At 38.0% G+C, this 21,316-nt stretch overlaps 1 protein-coding gene across 1 annotated transcript; it reads right to left on the reverse strand.

Annotated features, from left to right (window-relative positions):
* Positions 1–584: 584 nt before the first annotated feature.
* On the reverse strand, positions 585–20,907 carry LOC117431302 (germ cell-specific gene 1-like protein). The gene is made up of 5 exons (XM_034052098.3): positions 19,906–20,907; positions 11,393–11,440; positions 7,731–7,883; positions 5,560–5,671; positions 585–2,155 (listed from the first exon to the last, which is right to left on the reverse strand). The coding sequence occupies exons 1-5, from the start codon at positions 20,192–20,194 to the stop codon at positions 1,852–1,854; spliced, it is 906 nt and encodes a 301-aa protein (XP_033907989.2). The 5' UTR covers positions 20,195–20,907; the 3' UTR covers positions 585–1,851.
* Positions 20,908–21,316: the final 409 nt, after the last annotated feature.

A 21,316-nucleotide genomic window follows, 5' to 3' on the forward strand; every position in this document is an offset into this window, starting at 1 on the left:
TAATTGAAGCGCTTCAATTTTATTCTTGTTTTCTGCTGATCCTAGCTCCCGACCCGTTGTATGGTAGGTTGAGTTATGCACTTCAATGGGCATCGGTTTTATTGCATGCTGTAAATACTGCGGAATTAGAGACCACAAATCTGATTTATAAACCCTTCCTAGAAGTATTCAACAGTGAGGGAAAAAAAAGGTAATTCCACAGACTGGGAGGTAAATCTCTTAGTCTCTTGGTACCGGCTTTCCAACAGATGCTGAGAAAAAGGGGCCAGAAGATTTGTGAATACAATTGACAAACAATCCAAAATGGTTCTTTTGAGCGTGCCAGTGCTGCTATTGTACTGCATAAAAGTATCTGGGTCCCTGGCTTCAGAATGTAATAGACACTGCTGAGGAAAACATATTGTTTAGAGATGTATTGCACTGCTAAAGAGATTATTGTGGAAATGTCACATACTCTTGATAGATTAAAAGCTTAAATAGCTGGCCGTACTTTCTGCATGTTTAGCAGTTATAAATAAACGCTGATTTAGATGATGTAAAAAAAACAATCCCATGAAACTCCAAAAATTGAGCAAGAAAAGAAGAATTGTCAAATGTTTTTACTAAGCAGCAAGGAGCATGGTATGACAGGGAGGTGAAAACCCTTGCTTGTTCCATCAGGTGTCTCTGTTGCACATGGAATGTAAAGTACCTCCTAGAGGTATTCACTGATAATGCAGGGAATGAAAGATCAAAACACGATGAAGTAAGATATAATAACAAGAATCGTTTCCGCCTGTGTATTTAGAGCTATAGCGGCAAACCAGTAAAAAAAAAAAAAAATGCTCTGTGTCTTTTCCTACTTTGTACAAAAGACAAAATCATCTAGTTTACTCAATTGTTGTAACCTTCTCCAACCTTCTATTCTTTTCATCAGCTAGGCTTTGAATTAAATGACGTAAAGTCATTTCACACATCTTTTTTTTTATTTTCAATATAGTTCCAGGAATGGATGAATAGAGAAGAGCTTTGTGCTTGCCGGACACACGTTGACACCTTATGAACATCAAAGAGCAAGTCCAGCAAAACATTGCAGATTCTGTCTGCATACTTAAATGTTCTCTATATTGACAATGTAATACCATAAATACAGAAGCTCACCCGATATACATTAAGAAAAACTATTTAAAATGCATTTGTGGTCTGTTATATTTTGTGACAACTGCAAATCACTGTAAAGAAGCGCTAAATATTGAAACTACAGGTTTGATTTTATTAGAACATTTGTATAAGGCAATATTCATGTGTTTTGATTAAAGCAAACATGTTGTCTAATTTCTAATAGTCAGAACTGCACGTATATTAATTATTTCAGCTGCTTCACAGTACATGGTAATTATACACTTACTCATGGTGACCAGTATGCGACAGTCCCTCGGTCTGAACTGGAATGTTTGTTTTGTGGTAGTCAAAAAACAATATCTGTAAACTGTAACTGAAACGGCCACAAAATAAAAAGGCTGTGCTATAGTCAACCACTTCTTGCCTCAATTTAGTTCGAAATAACAAAAGCACAGACAAGTCCAAATGGAGCTACCCAGGAAACAAGACCGGATGCGAAAGCTCCAATGGTTCGCAGTGCATGTGACTCTTGCTGCTATATCTACTGTATACAGTGCTGAGCCTGGCCTTTTCAGAGCCTTCCTGCAAGCTACTGTGTTTTCCGTTTTTCATTACCACTTAATAACAGCGTTTTACAAGGAACGTCACATCGTGCGTTTGAATTAGCTTCAGGAGAAGGTGGTTGATCGACGGGTCAAAAGGCAGCGTAGCTCCATTCCTTGCTCACATTTCCAAGGAGATGCATCTGTCTCAGCACTGCTCCTCTCCCAGCGACTCACGGATCTCTCCCATGTCCATTGAACCTCTGGGGACCAGCGCTTTGCCCCCACTGCTGCCTGCTGGCCCTGGAAAGACTTCGACAGAGCTCGAGACAGACTGCACAGAGCGGTCCCGGAAGTAGTTGAAGGCCTCCTGGTCAATGAACGTCTGTTCCTCGCGGAGGCCCTGTTCGAACATCTTGCGCTTGTGTCGGAACTCTATGACTGTCTTTGTGTACGAGTTCAGGGTGGTGACAGAGGCTGCCATGCAGCAGGTGAACGAACCCCAGGCCAAGCTGTGGAGGTACAAAAAAGGGGGACAGTGGTCAGTTAGTACTGACTGCTCTAGAATTCTGCATCGCTTTTGGTTCTCATTTTGTAACATTCATGAAACAACTTTCTGGTTGTTTGGTTCCAGTTTTACAAAATGAACAGGTGTCCGTCCCCCCTCCCCCCACCCCCATGGGCCTTGCAATATCCGCAAACTACTCTACCACATTTTCGAACATCAACAGTTGTTTGCATTGTCGTTAATGGTTAGTAAATATAATCAACTCAGAATAATAAGGATGTGCCTTGCTAGCCTGAGAGTCTATGCTACCAAACATTAGCAGCAAAGAGAAGGAAGCTTCAGTGATGTGCTGCTGTCGTCTGATTTTTAAGAGGTAGCCGGTGACAGGCTCGTAATCCACTAGATGGCCAAGGAGAAATGAAGCAATTCCAGCTGCTTGTAATAGATGCCGATAGAGAAGCTGCAGTAATTCAGCCACACAAATAGCATTTCCAAGGCTGTCGGAATAGTGCACTGTTTCTCAAGGTTTCATAGCTTAGTGTCCAAATAGCATAACAGAGAGGTAATTTGCTTCCAATTGAGAAATATCTATAGACATCGAATTTCATTTTCCTTTCAACTTTGATTTCAATGTGGCACACATCATTTATTCTCGCCTCTGACAAGAGGTGATCTGATTCAAGCATTCAGAATCCTAAAAGGTATAGACAATGTTGACCCAGGGGACTTTTTTGACCTGAAAAAAGAAACAAGGACCAGGGGTCACAAATGGAGATTAGATAAAGGGGAATTCAGAACAGAAAATAGGAGGCAATTTTTAAACAGAGAATTGTAAGGGTATGGAACCAGCTTCCCAGTAATGTTGTTGAAGCTGACACCCTGGGATTCTTCAAGAAGCTGCTTGATGAGATTCTGGGATCAATAAGCTACTAACAACCAAACAAGCAAGATGGGCTGAATGGCCTCCTCTCATTTGTAAACTTTAATATGTTCTTATGTTCTCTTAAGACAGAAACAACTTGGACATGTGCATCATTTTCATTTTAGTACCAACACGTCCTAAACAAGCAGCAATTCTGGTTTGAGGCTTCCTTTTACAGGAATTATATTAAAACATCACTGCAGACCACCGCAATACCAGCAACATAATGCATGATATGGCACTGTAATCTATTATCAATTATACACCATCACAACCTTTAGAACCTTCACAATTCAGCACTCATCACAAAGCAGCAGTGTTCTGCCATCATGCAGGGGCGCTGGAACTAGGGGTGCTGGGGGTGCAGCAGCATGGCTTCCATCCAGCACCCCCACTTTAAAAATTGTTCCAGTGCCACTGCCATCATGGTCAATTTTAGACGATAGAGTCAATTTACTACCACCTTCCAAAGTTCTGCATTCTTTGCAATTTACAACATTAGAAACCAGGTCTTGTTTACATATTCCTAAAAAAAAAAGCTATCAGATGGTGGTTTAAGCTTTAAGGACACAAGTCATATGCTTCCTCCCCATTTAATACTTGCTAATATACTGTAGATCAAAAAAGCAGAACAGAAATCTCCAAATGGTGATAATGATTATGAAGAAACAGCAACTGAGCTGACATTTTCAGCATAGTTTCTAACAATCATATTAAAAAGATGGGGTTTTGAAATTCAATGACATGCAGTCTCTTGAAGTGACTATTTTTGTGCTTTTGAAAACGTGGGAATTAAGTGCTGCTGCCTTTGTGACAGGATTGGTGGTCCCATGCCTCTCCAAGATACCACTCTGTGATCCACCACATCCAACTTTAACGTCAAACTTAATTTTCAGCTATTTTAAATGGAAATATCCGCAAGGTGAATACAGCTTTCATGTTACCATTGTCCCTTATTTCATTTGTTTTACACTGGCTACGGCAACAGCACTCTAGGGGTTCAAATTCTAGTGGGGAGCTTGTTTCCATAGCAACAGCAGATTTTTTTTTTCTCACTGCCTGGTAACAGTGGTTTGTAAAATGCAAAAAAACGAGCAACCTTAAAAAAATTGCAATTTTCAGATGAACACATCTTTATTTATTTCTCCAAATAATGCATAAATAAAATGACATAGCATATTAATGCTTAAGTGACATTAATATGTTTGTATCATAAACCATGGAACATCAACAGGTTACGTTTCTTTGGAAACTATTTGAAAGACATCTGGCAATAGTTTCATAAAGTAGCTAATGCCGTCTTTGGAAGGAATTTAATCAGTTTGTACATGAACCTTCTGTTGACATTGCTGCTGTGCTAATACTTCCTAAGACTTTTATTCCAATGTTTAAGACTTGTTTGAATATGTTTGGTGTTGGGACAGATATGGATGCCGAGGTCAATGTTAAGACAATCAAGATGAAGACAATCCCAATGCTTTCTCCCTTGGTTCAGACAGCAGATTACTGCAAACAGACATTCAAACTGGGACTGAGTGACCTAACAGGTTTATCTTAATGAAGATCAGTACAAGCAAGATGTTTTTTTTTTTTTTAAGTGGGTTAATATTTTGATGGAAGCTTGGTCTTAAGGAAACTGCCTTAGAAAACTTTGGGTTCCTGTTGAGATTTTTCGATTTCTCAATTTCTCCAAAAAAAAAAAAAAATGTATAGAACAGTTTGTGATAGTCTTTTCACTGAATATTGGCACATGCATGAGCTTATAAGAAAGTCATATTCTGTGCTGAGATGAATCAGTGATAGACAAAAGAGACCCTTTGATAGAGACAGAGAGAGAGTACGGTAAATGTGAAAAAGTAGGAAACTGCATTTCAAAAACATTTCCCCAACTGAGAGACAAACAAATTCGATATATCTCTTAAATGATTACCGCAGTAAATTTGCACTGTAATTTTGTAGTTTTCCAATGCTTTATCATGACACGTTTTTATAAGTTTTACCTTCCCTCTCTGGGCTTTACAGAGGTTAGCTATGCTTGACCAAGCTTTTACTATGCTTCAATACACCTTGCCATGCTTTCAATATGGTACATTTGTATAATGGATGAGCACTTGCAAAAAAAAAAAAAAAGTCAATTGTTCCCTATGTGCTGTGCTAATGAGCTAATCATGCCTCCTACATGAGAGTACATGAACTCCTAATTAGCATCACTTTTGAGAAAAAGTGCTGATGCTCAAACAACACATCCTGCACGCGACTCTTAGCTGGCAATCAGCAATGAATGCTGGAAAAGATTGCCAAAGTTAATGCATTCAAAACAGGATTTAGTTAGCAGCTAATTAAGAATCAGTACAGTGGAGAATCGCCAAGTGTTTTTAAAAGAGCACGGCTGGAGAGTTTTGTTTATTCCTAGTTTTGGAAGCTGGAGGAGGAGGGGAGTTTGCTGAACGTCTCATCTTGGTAAATAAATACTTTTGAATACGTACCAGAACGACCAGCCATAGTCCCAAGTGTGGGGTCTCCAGTCCTCTGGCCCAAGGCTGACTGTCACCTGGAATACCTGACTGTACATCATGTGGGCCACCATTCCTAGGAGTCCTGTAAAGACCACAATTAAAGTAAGAAAAACAGTGTACTTATTACCTAAAAACAAAGCTGTATGCTTATGACAGCTTGTGTGGAAGGACCACCTCACTATTGTGACTGCGCTTTTCTTGTGCCAATACTTGCTGGAGGGTTCATTTTCATCAATAAATCGAAATCTAATGTCCCAAAATGACCACATTCTATATTATTATTATTTATTTCTTAACAGACACCCTTATCCAGGGCGACTTACAATTGTTACAAGATATCACATTATACATTATTTCACATACAACTACCCATTTATACAGTTGGGTTTTTACTGGAGCAATCTAGGTAAAGTACCTTGCTCAAGGGTACAACAGCAGTGTCCCCCCCTGGGGATTGAACCCACAACCCTCCAGTCAAGAGTCCAGAGCCCTAACCACTACTCCACACTGCTGCCCTAGTTCCTTACAACACAGAACATTGTGGTGGTGTTGGGTTGGCCCCATGTCACACTTCTTCAGTACCTGAAGACTGCAGAGTCTAGTTGTCCAGTGTTTGTTGTTCTGCGATTGGATGGAGTTGCTTATTATACCATGGTTTGGGTCATGTCATGGTATGACTCGTTAAGAAGTTTACTGTAAAGCACAGCCAAGAGTAGTACAACCTAGTGAAAGTATGTAAGATAGGCAAGCATGGTAAAGCACAGAAAAGTATGGTAAACAAAAAAAGGTCATGTATGGTATGAACATTGGAAAAGCGTAACAAATTGCAAATACCATGGTAAACCTGAAGGAAAAGCATCCTTAACTTATTCACATAAAATTAGACAAACACTTTGATTAGATGTGTGCCTGCTAAAGGCAGACATAATACAATTCTGCACAGGTTAGTACTCTATTCCCAATTTTATACTGGATACATATTTTCACTGTGTGCATATTTATTAGTCAGCCGGTCATGTACACAGACTCTCAAGATACAGTGCCAAAACATCAGATTTAATTTAATTTCTAATTTGATCCTGTCAGCAGAGGATTGCTTTTCATAATCTTCTAACTGTGGCTCAAATTAAACAGCCTTGTATTTTAGCAAACATCAGATTGCATAGCAGGTTCTGCTATCTACCTCATTGTCTCAGTCAATCATGCCTATTAATCACAGCATGTGAGGTGTGAGATGGAGAAAAATCATACGAAAATGCATGTGTGTGTGTGTGTGTGTGTGTTCATTTCTTCAGATTATTAATGGCATAAAAAAGCCTCTTTGAATTCTGCTCATGTAATCAGTGCAATATGAAGTCAAATTTACACAGTAGAAACATACTATTAAGGCAATGGGCTTTAAAATGCTTAAAGAGGTTTGCAGACTGCTTTTCAGGGCAAGCATTCTGAAGAAATCAATTCAGGATTACTGGTATGTTGTTGAGTAACAGCGACCTATTGTGCTAAATCATGACACCAGCACCGCATGTTCTTATCTTAAAGGGACGTAGCAGTGGTACTGTCATGGCAAATTTAGTTCAATGCCAAATTAAATAATTGGAGTTAGAGCCAATTACATCTAATGGCATTTGCAATACTTAAATACACATTAAGATTTCTTAAGTTTCTGAAGTACATAAATTACAAAGAGATAACTGATATTTATAAATCGTAAATCCTATTTTCTTCACATCATAGAAACTGGGAAATATCAAAGCAGACTCACCCGCTCGCACAAGTGTATTTTCTAAGAGCACAAAAAGAAACATCAACAAATCCTTATCAACTCACCAGCATTTCCCGATAATACCAGGCCGTGCGTTACCGCTGTTGACTAATCTTGAAGTGTGTTTCACAATATTCATTGTGAGAAGGTGTCTTCATCCAATAATGTTACAGTGTGTTCTAAAAATCCCTAACATCAGGTCACTCTTGAGTTCAAGAGCATTTAGGGACTCTGGAGTTGTTCTTACAAGCCTCTCACGTTGTGAATTAGGCTACAGAAGCCTCTAAGGAACCACCCCATAATAGTACGAAGATTTGTAGAATTTTTTTTTTTTACCTAACCTTTTCATTCCACAAAAAAAAGAGTTGTCAAGTACCTGAAAGCACTGTGAACACGGCTGCAAAGGCATTCAACTTCAGCCCATCTATCACATTGCTGGAGTGAAAGAGCTCCAGGCACATTAGACTGAATCCGACGACCAGCAGCATGATGTACAGCACTTCAGACACCACTGACAGCCAAAGGACACCTGCAACACAAGGAAGACACATTTCAATGTTTGCTTAAATTTGAAGGGATCACATATTTGCACACTGTGACATCAGAGCACTCCAGAATCCACAGTGTGAAGCAAAAACTGTCCTTGACCAAACGAACAAGTTCAAGTCACCAATAGGCTAATCTGTGTATCAACTCAAAACTTCTGAAGGACTAGGATAGAAGCTGTGCTGTGTTTGTTTACGCATACTGTAGCTGGGATATAGTCCAGTTGTCAGAGAGGGGGTGATAGTCGGCTGCTGTCCTTCAGAGGAAGCACTGAAGGATGGAAATAGGTAAAGATGATGATGGCCATTGCTATCTCTCTCTCTCTCTCTCTCTCTCTCTCTCTCTCTCTCTCTCTCTCTCTCTCTCTCTCTCTCAGCATTTGTATTTGTCATACAGTAATAAAAATGCTACAGTTTAAAATTTGTGAAAATAGCCTGGCTTTTCAAATGAAGTGTGCCTTTCTCATTTGAATAAAGTCATTTTTCTAGTGTAGTTCCACTGCTTTCATGTAGAAATAAAAACAGCAATGCCTCTATTTGATAGCATTAAAGTATATTCTTATGATAATAAATAGTCTTTTATTGAAAAAAAGACATTGCATATGTCAATGGCAGTACATAAAGTAGAAGCCTGTATAAATCAAGGGCAGGGCCTCCTGTCTTGAGTTCAGTCAATGTCCAGGAGTTATTGGCAAGTTTTTAACAAATTAGATTATTATTGACTGCCCTTGGCATGGGTTCTGTGTGCAACAGTGTAATATGAAAGGATTTTGCTGACTGTTGTACGTGAAACTAGAAAAATATAAACTCATAACGTTGTAGATCTATTTAATGCAGTGTACATATCTGACAATTGCACAAAATTATCAGTTTTTTTTTTGTTTTGTTTAATAGCCACAATAATAAGGATTACCATAATTCAAATGTATCGCTAGGGTCCATCTCACATACATATACAAATAATTATCCCTGCAATTCAACTTGGTCATCACTCTCTTTTAATCCCCTTAATAAAATTATACAGTGTTAGAACACACTAGCCGCCATGTAGTATCCTCAATACAGTTAGATAAAGTGTCTTGGTAACTAATATAGACTACTACAATAACGTTTTTAGGGTCATGTAAAAAACAAAACAAAAAAAAAAACCTTTTGAAAATAAACATTAGGTTCTCCTGGAGAAGGCTGCTTTGTAAAGCTGAAACCCACAGAGAGTATTCCGTCTAGGCCTGGCCTTGCATTACAGCCCTTCAGTAGAGTGATTCACAGGCTAACAGACCCTGTATTGTTCGGTTGCTACCTGGCACTGTCAAACATCTATTCAGCTGTGAGTCACTTTGGAGTTTTTATTGAACAACTGCTGAAATGAGAGACTGATTAAAACAGTTGAAGGCTCTGGTTGGAAAAATATACATAAAAAAAGTTAAAAATAATTTTAAGGGCCTTGAGGGTTCTTTAGACACGGGCAGCTAAAGAACACAAGGTTTGTGCTGCCTTGTTGCTGAAGCTTTTTTTTTTTTTTTTTCACAGTCGGCTCCCCTGGTGAAGGCCATATAGCTGGGACATCGTTTCTCACCTTGAATATGAGTTGGGCTTGTCCAGAGCCTTGTATTCTACTAATTTTATATTATTACTGAAATTCAGTTGAATGACTATACTGTATCGGCCTAGAGGGCTTTGATACTGTACGAGTCGTTGTCGGGGGCAACCTGCTCTGTGAGAAAGATACTCTGTGAGAAAGAACTCTCAGGAAAAAGGAATTATTCGCAAAAAAAAAAAGATTGCTTTTAATACAGCACCTTCAACAGCTGAAGAGAACTTAGAAAACAGAGCTGAGATGCCTCATTAACCTGGGGTTGATGGAATAATATTGTTAAAACTCACCGTGAATATACTGGCTCTGCCTGTTTGTTATTGAATGAAAACTGGGACTGGAATTTTAGACTGCGCAAGTTCTCGTGAAACATTTCGCCTCACCCCTTCAAATAACATTACTTTAAAAAGCTGGCCTGGTTTGTGGTGCTAGGGGGGGTTGTCCATTTTGATATCTAATGCAGTGTTAGCATAGCTTTTGCTATTTGAGTCTTTTTAAAAACTACCATAAGGATAGCCATATTCACATGTAACACTAGGCTTAGTCTCCACTTGTGCATACAGTATATTTATGACTGAAATTCAACACAGGCTTAACTTGTTTCTACATCCCTCCTTCAGATCCTTGACGGAATGATACAGCATTATAATACACTATCTGCTATATGGTATTCTCAATATAATTAAATAATGTGTTTTGGCCATTCATATGGAATACTATTTGTACCCATTCACTGATAATCATCTGCTCTTTTAATATTTTGAAATGATGTTTATAAGCATATAAGTTTATAAGTTTATATATGATGTTCTCTTTTTACTACCAATGCAGAACAATTGAAAGAAATGTGTTTCTGGCATGACGATAACAGAGTCAGGCACAAATATTATGTGAAAGGGGACACACAGACAGACTATAATGTTTCAGTTTCTCCACTGTCACCGCAGTGGCTTCAGAGTCTTTCACTTTAGATTAGACTGAGATTTGCTACCAGACAAGACTGGTTACACATCATGGGAAAACACTTTTATTCCATGGCAGGCTATTAAAGACATTGTCGTGTTCATTACTTTTGTTCCTTTACAGTGTCAGTTTGAGCTCAGTTGTCGTGGCCATTATAAACTCAACTCATTTATAAAGAGGAATGTATGGTTCTGACATGTTTTCAATTTTTTTTTTTTTTTAAATCTTCGCCAAATATACAAAAATATGTTCATATTATGTGTCCTCTAAGCCTGTTTCCTGATCTTGACCTCTGAAGCCCTGAGTTTAAAGAACACTATATTCAGTAGGGTTAGGCATTCAGGATTAATTTCTGTGCACATATACTGTATATATTGAATACGGATAAATTACACTAATAATTATTTAGGTATGACTGTCACAAATCTTTTTCACCTACTGGAATACAGATTTTTTTTGTTATATATCGTCCAGAAAATGTAGGTAGAACATAATTTGGGCAAAAATGAAATTGGGATTGGATGTCTAGGGCAGCAGTGTGGAGTAGTGGTTAGGGCTCTGGACTCTTGACTGGAGGGTCGTGGGTTTAATCCCAGGTGGGGGACACTGCTGCTGTACCCTTGAGCAAGGTACTTTACCTAGATTGGTCCAGTAAAAAAAAAAAAAAAAAAACTGTATAAATGGGTAATTGTATATAAAAATAATGTGATAACTTGTAACAATTGTAAGTCGCCCTGGATAAGGGCGTCTGCCAAGAAATTAATAATAATATGTTGATCCAGTAACTCATACTTTGAATCCAGCATTCAGTCCCATTGAATAATAATACAGTACATTGATAAACCGCTGCCCGACAAGGATAACTAATCTGTTATTTGCACAGGTTCCAACGTCCCTTGTCAGACAAGCCTGATAGCCGGCTTAACCCATACTTACCCCTCTCAGACGCTGGGGCTAGATCAATAAAGCTTCTGCATTTCTCACCTGAGAAGACACAAGGCAACAAGAATATAAAGGTGTGTAGGATGTGAGAAACACCACATTAGTTAGGACCGTTTTGTGTCTGTCCCTAACCTCGCTACTACATCCACGCGTGTAACCCAGTGGTACAATAAGTCACAGGAAACTACCAAGTCACAAAAAACACTCAACATACATCTGAAAAATGCACATATGCATGGCATATCAATTGTCTGTTAATTTAATTAAATAATGAAATACTTATTTATGACACAAGGGTTACCGTTGTTTCCTTGCAGGGAAAATTGTTGATGACAAGAATTCCCAGGCACTGGTATAGACAGCTCATCTCACATTTCCAGTTCTTAACTGACATGTGACATGTGAGCGCATTGAATGATTGGCCATTTTTGTTGCTTTATCAGGGTTATGAGGACAAGTTACTAGTGGCATGGAGACAGAGAGTGGCGTGTAACACTGCAATTCCCTCTTGGCTTCTTCAGGGCAGACACATCCGTGCTATCTTCAGTCATGGCTCAGCACACAGCTCATTACTCTGTTAAGCAGGATGTCTTGTTTGTAGGGAGAGCAGACACCATCACAAGAATGGGGCACATTAGCCATGCTGGAGCAGCTTCCTCTAGTGCTGTACATAACTGGAAACTTTTGTGAACAAAAACGATTATAATATATATATCCCTTCTGTTGAACTTCCACTTTTGAAATGTATGACCCCGTCATGAACTTTAACCTGAATCTCTCACCGCTAAAACCGTTAGGTATGCATTTATTTACTTCTTGAACTTTATGTGAGGCTTTTTTTAACCGAAGAACAATTATTGAATACTTTGAGAATCTTAGTTTGAAATGCAAGCAATTATTTTGGGTAATGCTTTGAAATTAACAAAAATGTAATTTAACACTGGATAGGTCTAAGTTTGGTAACCACATTAATGAACCCAGAGCTATTAGACAATAGACTTCCAATTAAATGTCTAAGTTGTTTATTTTTGGTTTGATAACTTTATCGGGTGCATTTTTCCTTTCTGAACCAAAAAAAAAGCTAATGAGAATTAAGAGCCAAGAGCTCATTTGATCCTATATTCCACTGTACAGAAATCCTAATAGTGACTATCTTGTTGCATTCGGTATTCGATGCTCTTACGGCTGATATTCTCACTCCTTAAAGTCCTCCTTGCACATAAATGTTCTTGCTAAATGAATGGATTTATGAAGGCTTCAAGCTGTGCAAATGGTTTGGGACTCAATCTATTGAAGGAATTAAGGTGGAATCAGACAGAATTAAGTGTGGTCACAGACACAATAAGTTCTTGAGCACAGCTTTTCTTCCAGGGGAGTAGCAGAGGATTCCAGGGTTATGCATTGAAAACTGCATCTCCCTGGACCCTGTATTCGACATGGGGGGGGGGGGGGGGTGCAGGGAAATCAGCAGTTTAATTGTAAACCATGTAAAGGGAATGAGTTACATGCCTAATTGAATTCTGGTATGTTTCGGAATATGTTTTATAAGACGTTTCACAAGACGTTTCCTCTCCTAATGTACCAGTAACAAGAGGTTGCTTCATAAATATTGTTAAACAAAGGTTGTAACAGGTGTCCAACCTCCTGAAAAATAAGCATGGTCTCTTTAAAATCACATTGCTTCTATCTGACCATGTGGGGTCTCGTACAGTAAGTATAACCCAAACAGGACACATATAAACTGCACATTAGAAATCATCTGTTTTACAGTGTCATTTCTAATATACATATGTGTAAGTGATCAGGATTTGACAGCACTGTTTCTAAAACTGACACCACACTCGATCACAAAGTACCCAGTTGCTACATATTTCTGTTTTTCTATCCAGATATGCTATTAATGTACTGGAGTGTGATTACATTTACAATTTGTATGTCTAGACCCATAATGTCAACAGCATGGTTTTCAAGCCAAGAAACACCCGGCTTTGTTCTAGAAACAATCAGAAAACATATCATCCATCCGCATTGTTTTAAATATATCACTGATCAATAACAGGTACAGTCCTGGGCTTACTGTATATTCTATTGGCCTAGTATATCATGTCATACTGAAATCAATTAACTGCTGAAAAGGGTAACAATCCTGGCCACCACTGCAATGATGGAATACGGACTATTAAATCTTATTATTGATTCCCTCTAAATAAAAACCATAGTGAGACTGACACCTCCATTTCCTAATACGTCACAGTAACTCCGCGTGCAACACAGACGGCTAAAGTGTGAAACAAATTCAGTGGAATATGGAACAGTAATACTGTACAGCTGACTGCGCATAACACCGGCTATAATTCCAAACGTGTCACATGCAGACAGCTCTATTTATAATAACATTGTCAGCCTGCCCTGCTCTTTAAAATAGCTACATCCTTTGCTATTATAACATTTACAATATACGTTACCAACTACAAAATCAGTGTCCTTAAATTAATGGAACCTCCATAGCTATACTTTATAATGGTTTTGACCCAACATAATTGTGACTTAATGCAGGCACAAGTGACATTTTGTATGAACTGGACAATGGGTTACAGGAACTAGAGAGTAATTATTAAGGTAGTTATCAGTAATGTTCCGTTTCCCAGTATGTGTTTACTATATATGGTTTCATTATTTACTGCAGCAGTAATGCATACCTTACTGTATTACGGTTATTAATAATGAGCTATTCAATACAATTAATACAGGCCTTTACATAATAGATCCTTTAAAAGATGTAACCAAATTTAATATTGTATTTCATAATAAGCCAAGGCACCCAACAATGAGCAACTTGTACTGCCTTATTGTACTCCTGTATTATTGCAAATTATGCAGTAATTGTAGAATTATATAGATACATTGTCATTGTAGAGGGTAGTAATACAGAATACAATTTAAGAAATACAGATCAAGAATGTTACTTCACAAAATTTCAGTATGCTATTTTTGCTTAGCTTTAAAAAGTCAAATAAGCCAAGGCAATGACATATAATAAATAAATACAAAAAAGTGCCAAGTGATTTAAATTTCATTTTAAACTATGTGTGTTGTAATTATACTAGCTGGTCTTGGGTGTACATGTAAAAATGACAGCACAGCAGCAGAAACAGGAGAGATTATTAGTGCTCAAAGGCACCGTTTATTTTACTTGTCAGGGTAACTTCCAACCCTCCGATTTCAATCACAGACGTGGGCAGTGACAGTTGTGTCTAGCAGCACTGACAATCACCAGATACTGAATGATATGTGGCAGGCAGCAAATGGTATTGCATTGGTGTGAAGCAATATTTATTGACAATCTGTGTGCGACCGCACAAAGATCGGTATGCATTATTCGTTCCAAATTAATTTAGTTGCCTCTGCTAGTAAAGCTTGTGGTCTGCTCGAGGTCTCATGGTTCTGTTAAGGGTTCTTCTGGGAATACAAGCCAAGCATCCACTGAAATGCACACTGAGTACAGATAGATAGACAGGTTTATATGCTGTAGCCTGCAGCAGGTTATGTTAGCAATCAAACCTGATGTGACCAGATTGGGAGCTGGGGGGGGGAACTAAGATGGCATGTTTTGTGTACATATAAATCAATCTGATGCCTCTGCACATGATGCTGAATATCCAGTGGGGATGAAAAGCAAAGTGTACAGGTACAGATTCAATTCTTCCTTTCTTTCTTTTCAATTTCCTCTCACAGTATATCAGTCTTATCAGCAGCAAGACTAAAGTTCTGTGCTTAAAAAAAAACAGAATTGTGTCTGAATTAACTTATTTTCTATTGAATTCATTTCAGGTAAGCATTCATTTTGGATACATTCAATACTCAGGCTGTATCTGTGCTTATCCATGATTAAATCATATTAGTGTTATGGTTATAAATAGTCATTATTTTTTTTACTTCAATTGAATTTATCATAGGCTTGTTTATATGCAATTACATTAGAAAAAAAACATATTTAAAAGTCTACTACAGTTTTAAACAACCCACTTTACAACTTCATGTTTTTCTGTGTTATTCATGCACTCAGAATTGAGCAGGATTTCATTATAAGTGTGCCTGCACTTACACATACGTTTTAAAAGGTGCTCAGGGAACGGGAGTTGGTTCTGACTTAGCTGTGTGAAACCAGTGTAAGAACGGTGGGCTCCGCAGTTTTGGAAAAACATTTTAAAGAAGCCTTTTTTTGTTATTGTATCTTTACGAATTTGTAACGGTCAGTGTTGTGTGATACCCTGCCGTTATGGATTCTGTCCCTAGTCGGTGAAATGAGATGAGGTTAAAAGCTCAAACTAGACTCTACTGGTGGTAGAAAGTCTTCTGGCTTTGAATTGAGCTCTGGTGGTCTTAGCTTAGTTAAAATATAACTTGAGCACAAAGATAAAGGGCGGGCCACTGACAATGTCTCTAACATCAACAAGAGGTAATTAAATGGATCGTGAGGCCCGACTATCATTAATACAAGGTGACCTGCAGTGAGATCCGAAACCTCTGCAAGCTTGACTAGAGTGATTTCTCCACACGGCAGTCTGTATTCTGCTTAATTAAGATCTGGTTGTGTTTCTCTCTTGGAGTAACGACAGCAAAGGAAATGCTGTATGTTCTATTTTTTTGGAATTCTTTTTTGTTCATTGTGATCCCGCTTAAATTTCCATTTCCTATATTACCCATATTGAGGTGCAAGCAAACAAAAGGATTTTGCCCATTTGTATTCTTTTCTAGCTGTCTGCCCTGGTGCCAGGGATGTGTGGAGGCATCTATTTCCAGAAACACATGGTTAGCATGTTTTACCATTGTGGACAGGTAATTGACACTCTTGGAATTTCTCATGTTTTATATTGATGAAAATATCATCAGAGGTTGTAAGAATGCATCTGTTCATATTTATGCTGGTGAGTACAATGACACAGTCCATTCCTGATACCCTGCCATGTAAACTCAGGAAGTATTGCGTCTTTTGACTATATATGTAACTTGGCCCCTTTGTGTCGTTGCTGTGAAATAAAATGCAAACTGGAAGGTGGCTGCACCAGGATTAGAGAAACAGTGATTGTACCTCATAAATAAAATTTGTAATTAACATGCAATAGTATTCCATAGTGTTGATGGAAGTACTAGAGTTCAACAGCCCCCCCCCCCCCCGACCCGAACAAAAAGTGTTGGAATGGATTTAAGAACATTGTTATTGAATGTATTATTAAATAAGAAGAGTTGCTCATTTAAATAATTAATTTACCTTGGGACCCCACTACAAGGTTATAAGGCAAAGGGTCAAATCCATGCAACATCAGTATTTCAGTGAATGAACTGAAGTCCCATTGGTACACCAATGATTTATTAACATGCTGGAAATAAAGTTCTATTGACAGATAAATGACCAGAGGTCAGGGCAAGATTAATAGAAGATGAGACCTTTATAGGATTGCTGAAATACAATAAATCTGAAATCCAGCACTGGGTTGATTCACAGGGCAGATATATGTAGGGATTGCTCATTTTCTCTCCTGTGTATTATCGTATGTGTAACCTTTTAAAAGCAATTTCAAAGTCTATTTCAATAAAAAAAAAAATCCCTGTAGTATTTCCTCTGGTTGTCAATTTATCAATCTTTTTTCTTTTTCTTCAAATATTAATGTGCTGATCCATTTGGCAATCTGCCTTGTCAGTTTATTTCAGTTCTTTACATTAATGTTGTTCATGTCCGCTATAGACTGATCCGTTTATACAAATGGAGAATCTGTATACCTGATGCATTTGTCTAGCTATAGCACGTCAAATGTAATTTACAAGATAAAGAAATCAGAACCACAAAATGCATATAGTTAAGGTCATTTTTACAAAGATTTTTTTTTTTTTCAAATGCTTTGGAAATATTTATAAACTATTACTAAGAATCAGAGTAGAAAATTCTCATGGCTTTTTTGGAGGGTGGACTTGGATGATTTCCTTGTTACTCAAGAGCCTCTGCTTTCTGAGGGTCTTCAGCCTAAACTCCCTAACATCCCACGGACAGCATGTGGCTGAGGTCACATTTCTCACCAAATTTATGTTGCTTATTGCGCTATTAGTTTTATCATCACCCTGATTATACCCAGGCAATCTTATTATACACAGGTCTCATGCTCCACCTAGTCCTGTTATACACTGGTCTCGCACCTCCACCGGGTATAATAAAGACTGTAAAACACTGATGTTTATAGGAAAATTATCATTCACAATGTACTATAATTCCTCTATGTATATCTGCCTAGGTAATCTGGTACAGAGGCACACACTGCTCATTAGTAAGAGCATTGGGGACTGTTTGCCTGTGTTGCTGCCTGACAGTTTGCTGGTTCATTTTTCACACTTTTGATATGCTTATTAGTTTAACTCTTTCTCTAATGGAAGTAGATTTTACCCATTAGCCTTTGCATCTGTCAATGTAACCATGCTTGTATTTATGGCAACAAACATAGTGAGTTCACAAACAGTCAATGTGCAACATCTGGTTCAAAAAGAAAAACTCATCAAGCCTGCATGTTTGTCATGTAATCCTTATTTTTTTTTTTAAAAAAGACACTCTTTCTCCCGCCTTTCTCATCTCTGTACAGAGACTCATTACACAGTTACATAAACCTATGAACAGGTCCCCAGAGTTTCTTTGGAAATTCCTGTTTCTCCACTTTTCAATAGCGGTTGTAACCATTTCATTTCAAGTCAAAGACCCACCTAGGACTAAATTTTGAAAACTCTTTACTCCAAATTGTCATTGAGATTTATTTAAAAAAAAGTTAAACTAAACTTACTAAAGCGGAAACAAAAGCGCAGCAGAAATGTCATTTAAGTCCGTTGTACTGTATGCATTCTAAAGCTGTTTTTTCAATAGTTTTAGAATTTTGATTGCAGTTTTATCCTTTCAGCAAATATTGCACTAAAAATAATTTGTAGTAAACAGCTTTGTGAGTTTTACCAATGGCTTGTAACAGAGGGGTTTAGGATTATTACTTACTAGCTGAAGTACCCGGCGTTGTCGGAAATATTTCATGGATGACTAATTGGGGAACGGTAGCCTTATGGTTTCCTATAAATTACCGATCCTGGGTGTCGCACAATGCACTCGGACCCCTTTGCCTTTTTTTAAACTTAATTTTCTTTTGGTTTTTGCCATTTCATTTTTTAAATATTTTCTTTTTTTTCTTTTTGGTTTTGTGGGTTTCTTTAATTTGAGATACATGACTACTGTATTAATCCTGCAATGGGGTTACTAGCACCCCGGGGGTCAAAATTTTGGATCCAAACATAGCCCTGGACCTTCCCTTGGATGAAAGAAGAGGCCATGCAAAGTTTGGTTGCACTGGCTGCAGGGTTCCGAATGCATAAAGGAACAGACAGACAAACTTTCTTCTTTATATGTTACGATAACATCTAAATATTTATCCCCGGGCTTTCTGTGTTTGACTCAACTTTAGAAGTAAGGAGCACACACTGTTGTTACCTGTGGTGCTGAAGCTAGCTGAAGATTTTTTCCACACAGCATCTTAAGTTTCACTGTGAGCAAAATGTAAGACAAACAGTAGCGATTGTTAATGTTCAGATATGTTTTAAATACATTTTTTTATAACTAAATAAAATTAGTGATTTATTTCGCATTGCTTTCCTAATTGCTTACCCACTCTTAAAATGAGGTTCAAAGCAATGAAGTTAACAAACATAGGCTAAAGCCATTCTTATCAAAGTGCTGCATGAGATTGTAAGTGATGGCTGTGATGATTATTAAGGTGACAACATATACAAATCATTGCCTTTACTCTAGGTCCTTATTTGTAGTTAGCCGTAGGAATATATTTTAGTGGAGTTCTAATACACCCAGCTACACCCACCTTCAGCTCTCTGGGTCACTACTCCAACATACCTGAGCTACTTCCGTTCACTCCCAACACAACACTCACCAGCCCAGGTATTCTTAATTCCCTTGGCTGGAACATTAGTGTGTTCTTTGTTTTTTTAATTTGTTTTAACTTTGCTGTTGTTTGGATATTACAAAAAAATAAACAAACCAAAAAATGGCACTCTTATATATTACCAGATCTTTTCCAAGGCAAAGAAACCAGCCTTAACGATAGTGCGGATTACTACTATAGATGATACATTTATCAGGAACAATCATTCTGGCCACATCGAAGCAGAACCTTTTTTAATAGGGTATTATAACATGTAAATATCATGTTTTCAAATTCAGTAAAACTTTCTTCTACATCCTACCTGCTCTTGTGTAACAATACAGCTTTGATATTAACTGCAATGAAATAACTCAATTACAAACATCAAAAGGGACCAATACAATGGTCTCAATATAATTCTTGTTCTGAAAACTGCTCAAAATGGTAGTGGACTTAATGTTATCTTTATTCAAGCTGGCCTAAAGGAAGGAGTTTATTTCTGAAGTGTTTTTGTGTGGATAAATACAGTCTGGTTAAGAGAACCCTTACCTCCACCGTTGATGTTTTCCTCACAGGAGTACCAGATGCCTGTGTGGAAATGCCTGAACAGAAACCTGTCATCTCCTGTCTCCCAGCTGTAGTGCACTTTGTTCTGGCTGGTGTCATTCCCACTGTAGTTAATGCAGTTGTGCTTCCTGTCATTGCTGCAGTTTGGCTTGGGGACCCTCTGCGTCCCCTCGCACCAGTAAGTGGTGATGAAAGCAGTGATGGAAAAAAAAAGAGCTACCAGATTCAAACTGACAGCCAAGAGCGCTCTACATTTCCGAGTGGTCTTCATTGTCCCTGAAACTCTTGACCACGGATAAACAAAACCAACAAAATTAATTCAAGAAATAAAAACTTGAAACATCCCCTCCCTGACCCCCCAAAAGAAAACAAATTAAATGAGAACACAAAAGCTAAAACATGACTTTCTACTTGCAAGCTACTACATCTCAATCCACCACGGAGGAAGCAACAGTGCTTGTATATCGCACCTCATTCCCTTCCACACACAAACCCCCTAACTTGAGCACAGGAAAGCCGAGGACAGAATAACAGCCAGTGTGCTCTGCTTCCACCTTGTTAAAATTGCCTGGAGTAGAAGTCAAGTCTCACTGCCTGCTGCTGCCTGCTCTCTCTCTCTCTCTCTCTCTCTCTCTCTCTGAATCTGTATTGACAGCATCACACATTCTCTGTCTCTTAAATAGCTGTGTGAGTGAATGAGGTATCAGCTTGCATTAGACAGACTGGTACAGCGGGAGGCTGTGAGCCTCTTTGGAGAGACCCCTACAGGTAGCTGCCTTGCAATGTCATGTTGGAGGAGGCAAAATAAAAAACGACAGAGGGATTTTCCTGTCTTTAGCCCTTGCATGATTACACATATGCTTGGATATGTTTTTGATTGTTTGTATGTTTTCAATGCCCGTTGGTGCTGTGGGTATTATTATTATTATTATTTAACCAGGAGATTTACCCATTAAGACTGATGAAGGGGGTCCTTGGAAACAACAAAAAGCAATGTATAAGAAAAACAATTACAATGTACAAACAGCAGAATAAAAGCATGTGTGGTTCAAACTTAATCAACATCTAAGAATAGTATAAATAAGTTGTATCTATTTGTTAATGTGAACAAAGGGAGAAGCATTGGCAGGAGGTTCTAAGCAATTCCATAATACATAATATTATTATTTAGATTTTTTTTTTTATAAAGTAAAATAAAACTTGGAGCTTTATTACATGTCATCCTTTTGTTGGCTATCTTTTATAACTGTCAATGTCATCAAATTGGAGCAACTACCTTCTACCCACTGAATACATCAATATTTATTTGGTTGTAAAATAACTAAACCATAATTGTCAAAATATGTAGTTGCAATGTTTGTGGTGTCACAGAGATAGGAGTAACCGTTTAATT

The sequence above is a fragment of the Acipenser ruthenus genome, chromosome 22, assembly GCF_902713425.1.
Source record: "Acipenser ruthenus chromosome 22, fAciRut3.2 maternal haplotype, whole genome shotgun sequence".
In the NCBI taxonomy this organism is placed as follows: Eukaryota; Metazoa; Chordata; class Actinopteri; order Acipenseriformes; family Acipenseridae; genus Acipenser; species Acipenser ruthenus.

Bases quoted from the DNA above. Each gene is read 5' to 3' on its own strand.
- LOC117431302 (XM_034052098.3), bottom strand. From the start codon at position 20,194: ATGAAGACCACTCGGAAATGTAGAGCGCTCTTGGCTGTCAGTTTGAAT. The intron at 5,672-7,730 runs GTACTTGACAAC...TGGTCTTTACAG, and splicing joins CGTGTTCACAGTGCTTTCAG to GACTCCTAGGAATGGTGGCC. The intron at 2,156-5,559 runs GTACGTATTCAA...GTACCTCCACAG, and splicing joins GACTATGGCTGGTCGTTCTG to CTTGGCCTGGGGTTCGTTCA.